Source organism: Nannospalax galili, unplaced genomic scaffold, assembly GCF_000622305.1.
Source record: "Nannospalax galili isolate Female #2095 unplaced genomic scaffold, S.galili_v1.0 scaffold1320, whole genome shotgun sequence".
Classification (NCBI taxonomy): domain Eukaryota; kingdom Metazoa; phylum Chordata; class Mammalia; order Rodentia; family Spalacidae; genus Nannospalax; species Nannospalax galili.
Window position 1 is genome coordinate 289723 of NW_008345697.1, and position 12834 is coordinate 302556.

Genomic DNA, 12834 nt, shown 5'->3' on the forward strand with positions numbered 1-12834 from the left:
GGATAAGAGCGGGTAGGGACAGTAAGTGTGATCAGAACGAATTATATAGCTGGGATTAAAGGCACATAATTTAGGGGCTGGAGAGATGACTCAGCAGAAGACCCAGGTTAGATTCCCAACAACCACATGGTGGCTAACAACCATCCATAACTCTAGTTCCAGGGGATCCAACACCCTCTTCTGACTACCTCTTTGGGCACTGCATGACAGGAATACACTTACATATATGCAGGCATTACAGTCATACACATAAAAATAATAAAAATAAAGGCACACAACTTAATCCCAGCACTCAGGAAGCAGAAACAAACCAAGCTCTGAGTTGAGGCCAGCCTGATCAACATAGTGAGTTCCAGGCCAACTGGGGCTACAGAGACACCTTGTCTCAAAAAGCAAGACAAAAAAATCCCCCCTGCCCCCTCAAAACAAACAACAAAAAACCCACAAAGAACACATTATATACATGTATGAAATGTCAGGGTAAATTAAATGAGACCCTGTCTCAAATACAAAGAACTAGGTGTCCATCAATACCTGAATGAATACATTGTGGTACATCTTAATGATGGCATATTACTCAGCAGTAACAAAAAAAAAAAACAATCTAAGCATGGAAATTTTTTCAACTCCTATTGCTAGGTAAAAGCCAACTTGAAAAGCAACATTTTATATGATCCCAAATGTATGATAAAAAATCTATGGTTTCTAAGGAAGAGGGAAGAATAAGTGGAGTCAGTATTTTAGAACAGTAAAATTACTGCATCTAATACTAGGGGGCTGGAGGGATGGCTCAGTGGTTAAGAGCACTGGCTGTTCTTGCAGAGGACCTGGGTTCAGCTCCCACATGATGGCTCACAACTGTAACTCCAGTTCCAGGGGGTCTGATGCCCTCTTCTGGCCTCCTCATGCACTGCACACATGGGAACACTTACATACTTGCAGGCAAAACACTCATACACATAAAATAAAAACTTTTTAAGTCACAGAATGTCCAGTAGAGGCAATGAAATCTACAAACTGTAATTAATAATGTATCAGCTGAGCATGGTGGTATTATATGTAATCTCATTCAGAGGCAGAAGGCAGATCACAACGTTGAAGACATCCTGGTCTACCTAGTGAGTTCTAGGCTAGTTAGAGCTATATGGCAAACCCTTGACTCAAAAAAAAAAAAAAAAAAAAAAAAAAAAAAAAATCAGTATTGAAACACCAATTTAAAAAATATGCCACAATAAGATTTTAATAGAAGAAACTTGAAGAAGGGAGATTATATAAAACCTGTACTTTCTGCTCAACTGTTCTGAAACTGAAACTGCTCAAAAAAAAAAAAAATCTTGAGAACAAAATATAATAAAAAGAAACCCATTAAAACAACACCATCATTTCCTATGCAGCTAAATAACAAGTCCAACTCAAGACATCAAGAGACTCAGAAGATGGTTAGGCCTCAGCATGTCAGTTATCGGGGGAATGTTGATTTATCTGTGAACATTCTACCATTTGTCCTGGTAGAGACAGGAGAAGGGACTTCTGGAGATTTATGTGCTGGTTTTTTCACCATTATAGGGAACTTAGAGTGTCTCTCTTTGCTTCTTCTCAGTTGCCTTCAATCTGAAGACCTTATATTCATGATCTAAGGTGGCATATTTGGAGGAAGCATATTTTGGTCTTCTTCACTGTCTCTCTCCGTTGTGGTAGTTAATTTTTTCATGATCTTCTTATTACTGTAAGACAAGTTACAAAAGAATTGTAAAAGGCTGATAGAACAAACTTACTCCTTTATAAGGATGAATAGAAATGCATGCCTTTAATCCCAGACCTCTGGAGGCAGAGGTGGGTGGATCTCCAGTTTGAGACAAGCTTGTTCTACATAGCTTCAGGACAGCCAGGGCGGCATAGAGACCGTGTCTCAAAGAAAGATGAACAAAATAGGGAATCCATTTTTGGAGTCACTAAGGTGGCTTTCCTAATTCTCAAGACTCAGGCTCCATCTGTTACAATTACTCTCAAAGCACAAAACATTGTTTTCTATTCATGGATAGACATTAACCAAGTTCTATATAACATCTAAAGAAGGGCTATTGAGATGGCTCAACAGGTAAAGGTACTCACCTCCAAGTTTGATAACCTGAATTCCATTTCCAGTCCCCACACAGAGAAAGGAGAGAACCAACTCCCATAGGCTATCCTCTGACCTCCTGATAAATGTGATGTCTGTGTACCTCCCCTGCCCCTCCCAAACCCAAAATATATAAAAAAAAATGTAATGCAATCTAAAACAGTATTTAAGTTCAATGTATACTTTCTTGGGGCCTTTGTAGCCAGCATTGTATCCTGAAAGAGGTTCATATACCAAATGAGACTGAGAAACGATGATGTATAACAGGAGATCCTTGCTTACCCTTGCTTATCCTCTGAAGCTCTCCCCTACATGACAATACTTTCTGTTTCAGCATAGATTTTTCTCACTGATGCTTGTATTTCCAAGTGAGACAAGTGGGTATCAGGCACATAGTAAGAACTCAAAAATGTTTATTTACTTATTTATTTAGTGTTTTTTAGATAGAGTCTCACTACATAGCCCTCGCTAGCCTGGAACTCAGTATATAGACTAGGCTGTCCTCAATCTCACAGAGATCCACTTGCTTCTGCCACCTGAGTGCTGGGATTAAAGGCCGGCTCGCCACTTTTTTTTTTTTGATCTTTTTGAGACAGGGTCTCCCTGTAGCCTCAGCTGGCCTGGAACTCACTGTGTAGACCACACACTGGCCTCGAGATCCACCTGCCTTTGCATCCCAAATGCTGGGATTAAAGGCATGTGCCACCATGCCCAGCACTTTCTTTTTATTTATAAGGCAGAGTCTCGTGTAGCTTAGACTGGCCTCTAACTCACTATGTAGGTAAGAACAATGATGAACTTCTGTTTCCTGCCTCTACCTGGGTTTTATGCAGTGCTGGAGATTGAACCCAGGGTTTTATTCATGCCAGGGAAGCCCTGTACCCAGTGAGCTACATTCCCAGACCCCGACAATGTTTCAGCTTTTGGAATACATCCCTAAAATTGAAGCCAAGATAAGTTCCTGAGTTCAGGTATTTTATTAAGGCTGCTAACAAATCACATCTATTTAAGTCTAAGTTCTTATTTCCTATTTTTACCTAATCTACATTGCAAATTAAGAAAACAGTATGAAGCCAGGCATGGTGATGCATGCCTTTAATCTCAGTACTCTAGAGGTAGAGACAAGCAGTTCTCTGAGATCAAGGCCAGTCTGGTCTCCACAGTGAGTTCTAGACCAGTTGGGGCTACGAGGAAGTCTCAAAAAGACCAAAATAAATAAATAAAATAAACCAGTAAGTTTGCTTTCTATTAAATTACTAGAAAATCCATCTAGACATTTGCTTTTTCTGTTTCCCATGCTTAGAAAGATACTTAGGAGTTACTTTTGAACACATTCAGGGCACAGCATATTGTCTTCTATTCCTAAGGATGGAAAAACACAGGATGGCAACAAGAAGAGAGAAATCATCCTCGTGGGAGTGTCCGGGACCCAGGTCTGACCAGCATGAAACTTCAGGCGAACCCAGCCTCGCTGCATATCTGCAGGGAGCAGTCTGCCATGGACTACACACCATCTGGCCCCTGGAGAGTAGGAATGAGAAGCAAATAGAAGGTCAAGATAACTGCACTACAGCCTTTCAGCAATCTACTCTTGATTTTGAAACCTCATATCCTCCTCAAAATCAACTGAGCAAGGTGCATGGAGAACACAGGCCAGATCACAAGGTTTGTAACCCAAATTATGTGGTACAACAAACCACAGTTGCCTTCTACAGTATGTGTTTGGTGCTCAGGATTTTGCTAAGTGGTTTACATGTATTAATACAAATATTATTAATACTTCTCTTAATTGAATCCAGGTCCTCAAGCATGCTAGGCAAGATCTCTACCACTGAGCTATGGCCCCCAAACAACTGCTCTTTTTTATAGGAAGGGAACTGCTGTTTGTTGTATTAAATATAATTTTTTCCCCAGTGCCAAACAAGGATTCAGGTATTCTGACTCAGCCCATTCGACTGACAAATCAGGGAAACAGTCTCATACACAATTGCTAAACAAATAAGTATAACTGCAAACCTTGGAATAAATGAACCAAGAAAGTGACAGATCTGACTGAAGACCCGTACAATGAAACTAAAAAAAACTTGAAAAAATTGGAGAAGATACTGAAGGATGCAAAACCTTCTATGGTCTTGGATTTAAAGAATTAATATTGTGAAAATGGCAAAATTGCTCTTACCAAAAGCAACCTAGAGATTCAATGCAATCTCCAAAGTTTCAACATCATTCTTCACAGAAACAGGAACAACAACAATAACAAAAAAAAAAAACAACTTAAAAATGGAATGGGAAACCCAGACATAATACACCCATGCAGCTACAGCCACCCGATTTTTAGCAAAGATGCCCAAAATGTACGTAGGTAAAAAAAGATAACCTCATCAACAAATGGTGCCTGGAAATTTGGATAACCATAAGCAGAAGAATGAAAACTAGATCCCTGTATACCCAAATCAACTCTAAATGGATAAAAGACCTTAACGCTAGACCTAGCCTTCTGGTAAGTGCTTTCTGAATAGACTCCAGTCATTCAGGAAATAATGCTAACAATGGTTAACAGAGACCTCTAGGAATTTGGCCCTTTCTGTATAGCAAAAGAAACAGTTAATGGAGTGAAGAGAGTCTACAGATTGGGAGAATGCCTTTGCTAGCTTTTCATATGACAGAGAATTGCCATCTAGAACATACAAAGAGCTCAAGAAACTAAAACAAGAAATCAGAAACACAACCAATAAATGGGCCAATATGGTAAAGTGACACTTCTCCAAAGTGAAGTACAACTGGCCAATAAGCACAGAAGAAATGTTAAACCTCATTGACCATCAGAAAAACACAAATTAAAAACTACACTGACATTTCATCTTACCCCAGTGAGAATGGCAGTCATTAAGAAAACATAGGAGGGGCTGGAGAGATGGCTCAGCAGTTAAGAACACTGGTTGTTCTTGCAGAAGACCCGAGTTCAAATCCCAGCACCCACATGGCAGCTAACAACTGTCCGTAACTCCAGTCCCAGGGGATCCGACAGCCTCTTCTGACCTCCGAGGGCACTGCACGACATGGGTGCACTTACCTACATGCAGGCAATACATGCATACACATAAAAGAAAAATAATAAATAAAATTTTTTTAAAGTTATAAAAAAAGAAAACATAATATAGGAGAGAAAAGGACAAAACAGAACTCTTACAGACTGTTGTAAGAATGAAAATTAGGCCAGCCACATGGAAGTCTCCAAAAACTAATAAATCTACTGTAGGACACAGCTACAGCAGTATAGCTCTCCTGGTTATTTCTTAAAGTACTGCAAGTCAACATATCACAGAGATACTTAATGTTTATTAAACACTACTCACAATAGCTAGGTTACTGAACCAATCTAAGTGTCCATCAACAGAGGAATGGTAAAAAAGAAAAAAAAAATGTGGTCTAATAAAGAAAATGAAAAAAAAAAAAAAAAAAAAGCCTGCTGTGCTGGTGCATTCCTTTAATCTCAGTACAGAAGGCAAAGGCAGGCGGTTCTCTGGGGGATGGGGTCAGATGGAGGCCAGCCTGGTCTACACTGCGAATTCCAGGCCAGCTGAGGCTACAGGGAGACCCTGTCTCAAAAAAGATGAAAGAAAGAAGAAAGGAGGGGGGCGGAGGGAGGGAGGGAAGAAAAAAAGAAAGAAAAGAACATACGCACAATGGAATTTTTTCATTCATAAAATAATGAAGTTACATCATCAGAACAATGGATGCAACTGGAGATAGTATGTAAATTGCAGTTTCAGAAAGTATGTTTTAGTATGTTTTCTCATTTGTGGGTCCTAGGCTTTATATTCACATAAAATCATACACACAGATGACATGAAGGTAGAAATGAGACTGTTTAGTGGACAAAGGGGACTAACTAATGCAAAGAGGGAGAGAAGAGAGGGTAGGAAGGTGGAAGGGGAGGATGTGCTCACTGTATAGTATATACTAGTATGGAAATGTATAAGAACAATAAAAAAAAAGAGGTAAGGAGGTAGAGATATAGTCCAGTTGTCAAGTCTCTGCCTAGGAAGTTCAAGACCTTGGGTTCAATCTCCATCACCAGGGGGAAAAGTTTATATATAGTAAGAATTAATCTTTTTAGATTTAATTTTTTTAATTTTTAATTTTTTTAATGTGTATGAGTGTATTTGCATGTGTGTAAGTGCACCCGTTTTGTGCAATGTCCAAGGACAGAAGGCATCAGATCTTCTGGAATTGGAATTATGGGCAGTTGTTAGCAGCCATGTGGGTGTTGGGAATTGAACCCAGGCTCTCTGGTCTGTGCTTTTAACCACTAAGTCATCATCTCTCCAGTCCCTAGATTTCATTTTTTAAAATTATGTGTGTGTGTGGGGGGGGGGGGGGGGTGAAGGCCAGAGGAGTCAGATGCCCCTGGAATTGGAGTTACAAGTGATTATAGCCACCCAGCTTGGATGCTGGTAACAGGCCTCAGTCCTCTGCAAGAGTTCATGCTCTTAATCACTGAGCCATCTTTCTAGCCCCTAAGTTCATGTCTTTAAAAAGAGAAAGAAAACAGGATGAATGTGTTTAAAAGTATAAGGAGGCCAGGCGTTGTGATACACACCTTTAATCCCAGCACTCAGGAGGCAGAGGCAGGCACATGTTTGTGAGTTCAAGGCCAGCCTGGTGAGTTCCAGGTCAGCTGGGGCTACAGGGAGACCCTGTCTCAAAAAGACAAAAAAAAAAGTCTAAGGAGTCTAAAAGTCTATGGCAACAGCGTACTTGCAATCCTAATACTGGGTGTCTAGGACAGAACGATCACCAAGAGGTGGAGACCAGCTTGGTTAGAGTGAGACTATTTCAAAAGAAGAAAATAACAAGTCAGGTGTAGCATTCACACTTTCAATCCCAGCACTAGGAAGTAGAGGTAGAATCAGGAATTCAAGGTCAGGCTGAGCTATATATATATATATAGCAAGGTTGAGGCTAGTCTGGGTTACATGAGACCTTATCTTGAAAGAGAGAGGAAAGAAAGAGAAAAAAGAAACAGACTCAGAGCATAACCCAGGGTCAGGGTTTTCATATTTATGAGGTCTTGGGTTCAATACCTAGCACTGAGGGGAAGAATGTTTAGGACCTATGACCTCTGAGAATATTTTTTTATGTGTGTGGTACTAGGGTTGAACCCTGGGCCTCACCTAATACCAGTCTTTTAGTTATTATTGCCTGCTTTTGGTGTCTCAAGCTGGTGTCATTAAATCTCAAAACCATTTTAGGATATATGGTAGCCAATTTTTTTATGTGTATGAGTGTTATACCCACATGTATGTGTTACCTAGTGTTGATGGGAGGACAGAAGGGGGGGAGGGAGGGAAGGTGAGGGGAGGGGAGAGGAGGGAAAGGGGAGGAAAAAGGGAGGGAAAGGAAGAAAAGGAAGGAAAGAAAAGAAAAGTGGAGGTTGTTTCTGTCTTGTAGTAACGTCAACCATGCTTCTACAGAGTAGTAGTCACAACTGAAGTTTGGTCTTACCGAAGGTTTGAGGCAAAAAAGCCTCCTCATCAGTGGGAAGAGGACAGCTATTCACAGCCAGGGGCTGGGTAGCTCTTTTGGCAATTCTTCCCCAAGCTGCTAAAATGGACTCCTGGGCTGAAGTTACCACTTCAGCCATATTAGTTGTTTTATCTTTCCTGTTAGAACTTTCTTGATGCCTGGGTTCCTTGGATTTCCAGGAATCTGCCTTCAATCTGGCCTCCCATGATGTGCTAGGAATATCCTGAAAATAAAATTCATAAGTATTCAGAAGTGCTCATGCTAGAAGGACTTGGGTACCAATTTTGTCATTTTTCATACTGCCTGTTCATACTGGTACACTAGGTCCTCAGGTGGCACACACCTTTAGTCCCAGCACTTGGGGTACAGAGGCACGCAGATCTCTGTGAGTTCTTGGATAGCTGCAGCTATAGGGAGACCCTGTCTCAAAGAAAAGCTTTCTTGGGTCAGTTAGATGTCTCAAGAGGCAAAGGCACTTGCCACCCAAGCCTGGTTACCAGAGTTCAATCCCCAGAGCCCATTTGAAGGTGGAAGGAGAGAACCAATGCCAAAACGTGGTCCTCTAGCCTCCACAGTCACACTGTGGCATATGCACCCACCCCTCCACACATGCAATATTAATTAAAAACAAAGCAACCCTGCCTTCCAGGCAGGTTCTATATAGAAATTTTAGTAGAGTAAGGCAGCCCATAGTGCCCCCACCATTCTGTGCCGCCACATTCACTCACATATTTTTGATCAGGATATGCATGTCTCTGGAGTCTCAAATAAACCTGTATTTTCTAAGGGAAAGAAAAGGGAAATAAAGTGAAAACCCAAGAAAGGTTTGCATACTTATTCCACACAGCAGAGAATCCTAGCAGGGCACTAACCTCACCATCCGTACTCAACTGAAATTGTTGACACCAGTCCCGCAGAGTGTTCCTGGACACATTATTAATAGGAGGTAGGATGTCTGGCACAGGAAGGGCTGGCTCCTTACATCTGCGTCTTTGAGAGGCCTTGCTTTTAGGATGGTGAACTGAGAAAAAAAATGAAGCCAAAGTAGTAACAATATAATGTTGGATTTTTTTGTTGTTTGTGGTGATGGTGGTGTTGGCTTTTTGAGATAGGGTATCCTTATGTAGCCCTGGCTGGCCTGGAACTCGCTATATAGCCTAGGATCTTTGAACTCTGCTCCTGCCTCTGCTCCTGAGTGCTTGCATTAAAGGCCCAGCATAATGTCTGATGATTCAAAGCACTTGTCCAAGATCACACAGCCAGCCATTAGAACAAGAGACCTGGTACTCATATCTAATCTTTGATTCAAAATTTCATACTCTTCATGTAACCATATTAGTGTGTTATTATTATTGCCTTCAACAACCAGCTGAGAAAACACACTTGATATCCTGTGCCTAGATTTTGGAGCTAGGGATATAGCTCAGTCTATAAATAGTATGCATGGCTGATGAGGCCCAGAATTTCATCCCCAGCACCACTCAGATGAAGTGACACAAACTTCTAATCACAGCACTTGGAAGGTGGAGACAAGATGATCAAATATTCAGTGCTGCCAGGCATGATGGCACACAAAATCCCTCAAACAGAACAACAAAAAGAAAAGTCAATGCCATCCTTAGTTATACAGAAAGTTTGAAGCCAGCCTGGACTACATGGATTCCTGTCTAAAAATAAAGTGGAGTGTGGTGATGCATACCTTTAATCTCAGCACTGGAGGCAAAGACAGACCTATCTCTGTGAGATCAAGGCCAGCCTGGTCTCCTTCATTTTCCAGAACTCGGGCTTCACAGGGTTGGGGATTTTTTTCATTTTGTTTTTGAAACAGGGTCTCCCTACAGCCCCAGCTGGCCTGGAACTTGCTATGTAAATCAGGCTGGCTTCAATCTCACAGAGATCTACTTGTCTCTGCCTTGAGTGCTGGGATTAAAGGTTTATGTCACCATGCCCATTAGGGTTGGGAATTTGAACTTCTGCCTAGCTGCCCCATGAGTAGTTGTGTGCTTATTTTGTGTCTTTAAACAAAGCAGACATGGCTTAGCAAATAAGTAGTAGTAGGGAGTTTGAGAAATCTCTCTCTCTTTTTTTTTTTTGGTCTTTATGAAGTAGGGTCTCCTTGTAGCCCCAGCTGGTTTGGAACTCACTTTGTAGACCAGGCTGGGTTTCCATGTCACAGAGATCTACCTGCCTCTGCCTCCCAAGTGCTGGGATTAAAGGTGTGAGTCACTATGCCCTAGAGTTTGAGAAATCTCTTAACATGAGTAACTGGGGGCTGTACAGTTAATGACTGATGGGACAAAGAACCTACTTTTCCTGGGTTTTCTAGAGTTAGTTACTGATCAAGTCACACTGCATACCTTTGCTGTTTTCCCCAGGATTCTCAAATTTGACATCTCCCATTGAAAAAACATTTGATTCCATTAGATGTCCTGTGATAGGCTCCTCTATAACTGGGACCAGTGTTAAAATCACACTTTCCTCATCCAATTCCTCCACTGAGCAATTCTGGAAAGAGAAGATCAGTTAGTAATTCTCATTTGATATCACAGAACTAAAAAATTTACTTTCAAGGCACACCTAATGAGTTTGTTTCCCACTAGCAGTACTTTAATGTTGGAATGAATGAAAGACAGTGTGGGAAAAGCAGGTGGGTTGGACCAGGCTAGCAGGAAACCATGGGAGGTGCTTTCTGTATTTTTCTAAATTATCTCAGTTTTCCTCTTTTATAAATGACAAACCAAGCCAGGTGTGGTGGTGTATGCCTTTAGTCCCAGGAGGCAGAGGCAGGCAGATCTCTGTGAGTTGAGCAGCCAGGGTCTACATAAGGAGTTCTAGGGCTACAGAGAGACCCTGTTTCAAAAAGACCAGGAAAAAAAAAAAAAAAAATTCAAATGACAAACCAAGTTTCAGAAATTAAATGACAGTCCCATATAGAAACATGTCCTGGAGTCCAGTCCTTAACTTGCTTTTCCTTTTAAAGCTACAGAAAAGCAAACTACATTCAGCAGTACTGGAATATTCTTACAGATTTGGCCCAGGCCCTGCCCCTTCCCCTACAGACATCCCATCAATCCCCTTACTTTCGAACTTGAGTTTTGCATTTGTATAGCACCCTTTCAACATACTCCAGACACAGATTTACTTTTGTTAACTTAAAAAACAAAAACATTGACATTATTTGTGGACAGCACTCTACTCTGGAGATAAACTGGGGCCTAAAGCAGTTGTGACTCCCATACCCATAGACCCTGGGCTGGCCAGTTCGGTGGTCTTGTCTGGTATAGTGACCCCTAAAATACACTAATATTTTAAAATTTAGATTCTCATCTGGTCCAGGATCACTCAATTCAAGGCTGGGAACCCATCATTTGCCAGTTAATCTGGCATTAGGGAGTACTGGGAACTGGCTACTTACACTCAGAAGAGGAGGGGAAGGGGAGGAAAAAATGGCTATTTTATTTTTTAAAAATATGATTTACCCAAAAAGTATCCAAAATGATTCATTTCTGCTTAATCTTAGCTCTCCTTTCTTTACAATTTTTGCTTGCTCAGTTACAGCACCTCTTGTCCTAGCCACAATATAAATGTTTCCTCTCAACTAGGAAGCCTTTTTTTTTCTCCCAGGAAATACATAATGTCATGTAAAAGAAAAGTAGCAATCCATTTGAAAAGAGAACTTCCTAAATGGTGGTTCCTAACACCCTGAAACTAATTGCTAGCAAGAAGGAAACCAAAGAGACCTAAAAAGACTAAAAAACAACTCAGTGAGGAAATTAACTCCATTAAAGAAAAAAAAAAACTTACCTTCTCCACGTTGTAATCTGAGTCTGACATTTTCAGGACAGTCTGGGAGAAAACAAAGCCAGCAAAGATAAGGATATCTGCAACTCACTGTGGTTCACCAGAGTTTCGACCTCTTTTATAGGTAAATGCTTCCTTCTACTTCCTGTTACCTACGGGAGCTCTTTCCCCTCCTCCTCTCTGCCACCCCCACCTCTAGTAATTTCACAGGGATTTTATCAGTTTTATTCCTCTCAGGATCCTATCTTGTCCAGTAGGAGGCAGCTGAGTTGTAAGCAGTATAAATCAAAAGCCCTTTTGAAAAAATTTAAGACTTCTTAGCTAGGCAGGATGGCGCATGCCTGTTAATCCAGTGCTCCGGATGCAGTAGAGGCTGGAGGGTCATGACCTCTAGACCAGCGTGGGCTACAGAGTATGACCCTGCCTAAGGTGATAAGCACCAGTAATGCCAGTACCAGAGAGTCTGAGCCAGTATTCAGTTGCAGGTCAGCCTGGACTTTATGGTGAGACCCCATCTTTAAAAAAGTAAGGAAGGGAGGGAGGAAGGGTTCAGACAAAGCGTATGTTCAGTTTATTGAGTAATTGGCTAGAAATCTAAATTGAGAAGCCCTATCCTATTATCTCCTGAGTTGTCCCTCAGAGGTGCATCCCAGGAATCTGTATTCCCATAAGCCCTTCCGGTAGTTCTTTAGCTGCTTACATTGGTTAAATCAGGATTTGCCTGAAACAGCTTTGGAGATAAGCAGATAAAGGCAGATGACACTGACTCCTCCCTTCTAGGGTAGAAATGGAATAATGGGGGCTGGAGCGTTAGATCAGCAGTTAAGAGCACTGGCTGCTCTTGCAGAGGACCTGCACCCACATAGCAGCTAATCATAACTCATTTCTGGAGATCCTAGGCCCTCTTCTGACCTGAGGGCATTGTACAACTAAGATGTGCTTACATATACCTGCAGGCAATCTGCTCATACACATAAATAAAAATAATAATAAATTTTTTTAAAAAAAACAAACAATATAGTTCTAGGCTAACCTGGTCTACATAGCGAGTTCCAGGTCAGCTGGGGCTACAGGGAGACCCTGTCTCAAAAAACAAAACAAAAAAACAAATGATATGCCGGGCGTGGTGGTGCACACCTTTAATCCCAGCACTTGGGAGGCAGAGGCAGGCAGATCTTTGTGAGTTCGAGGCCAGCCTGTTCTACATAGCGAGTTCCAAGACAGCTGGGGCCTCAGGGAGACCCTGTCTCAAAAAGACAAAAAAAAACATAGTGCTAAGACTAGGTCAGGAAAGAACTCTTCCTCCCCTTGTAGGAGCTGTAGCAAGATTGAGAAAGGTGACCTGGTGGCCTGAGGTGAGCCTAGTGCCTTAGGCTGGGACAGGT

At 41.5% G+C, this 12834-nt stretch overlaps 1 protein-coding gene across 1 annotated transcript; it reads right to left on the reverse strand.

The window, feature by feature from the left end:
- Window positions 1–1633: 1633 nt before the first annotated feature.
- Dppa2 (developmental pluripotency associated 2) lies at window positions 1634–11482 on the reverse strand. The gene is made up of 7 exons (XM_029567659.1): window positions 11453–11482; window positions 10006–10153; window positions 8521–8669; window positions 8377–8430; window positions 7628–7871; window positions 3442–3640; window positions 1634–1724 (listed from the first exon to the last, which is right to left on the reverse strand). The coding sequence occupies exons 1-7, from the start codon at window positions 11480–11482 to the stop codon at window positions 1634–1636; spliced, it is 915 nt and encodes a 304-aa protein (XP_029423519.1).
- Between the last annotated feature and the right edge of the window lie 1352 nt (window positions 11483–12834).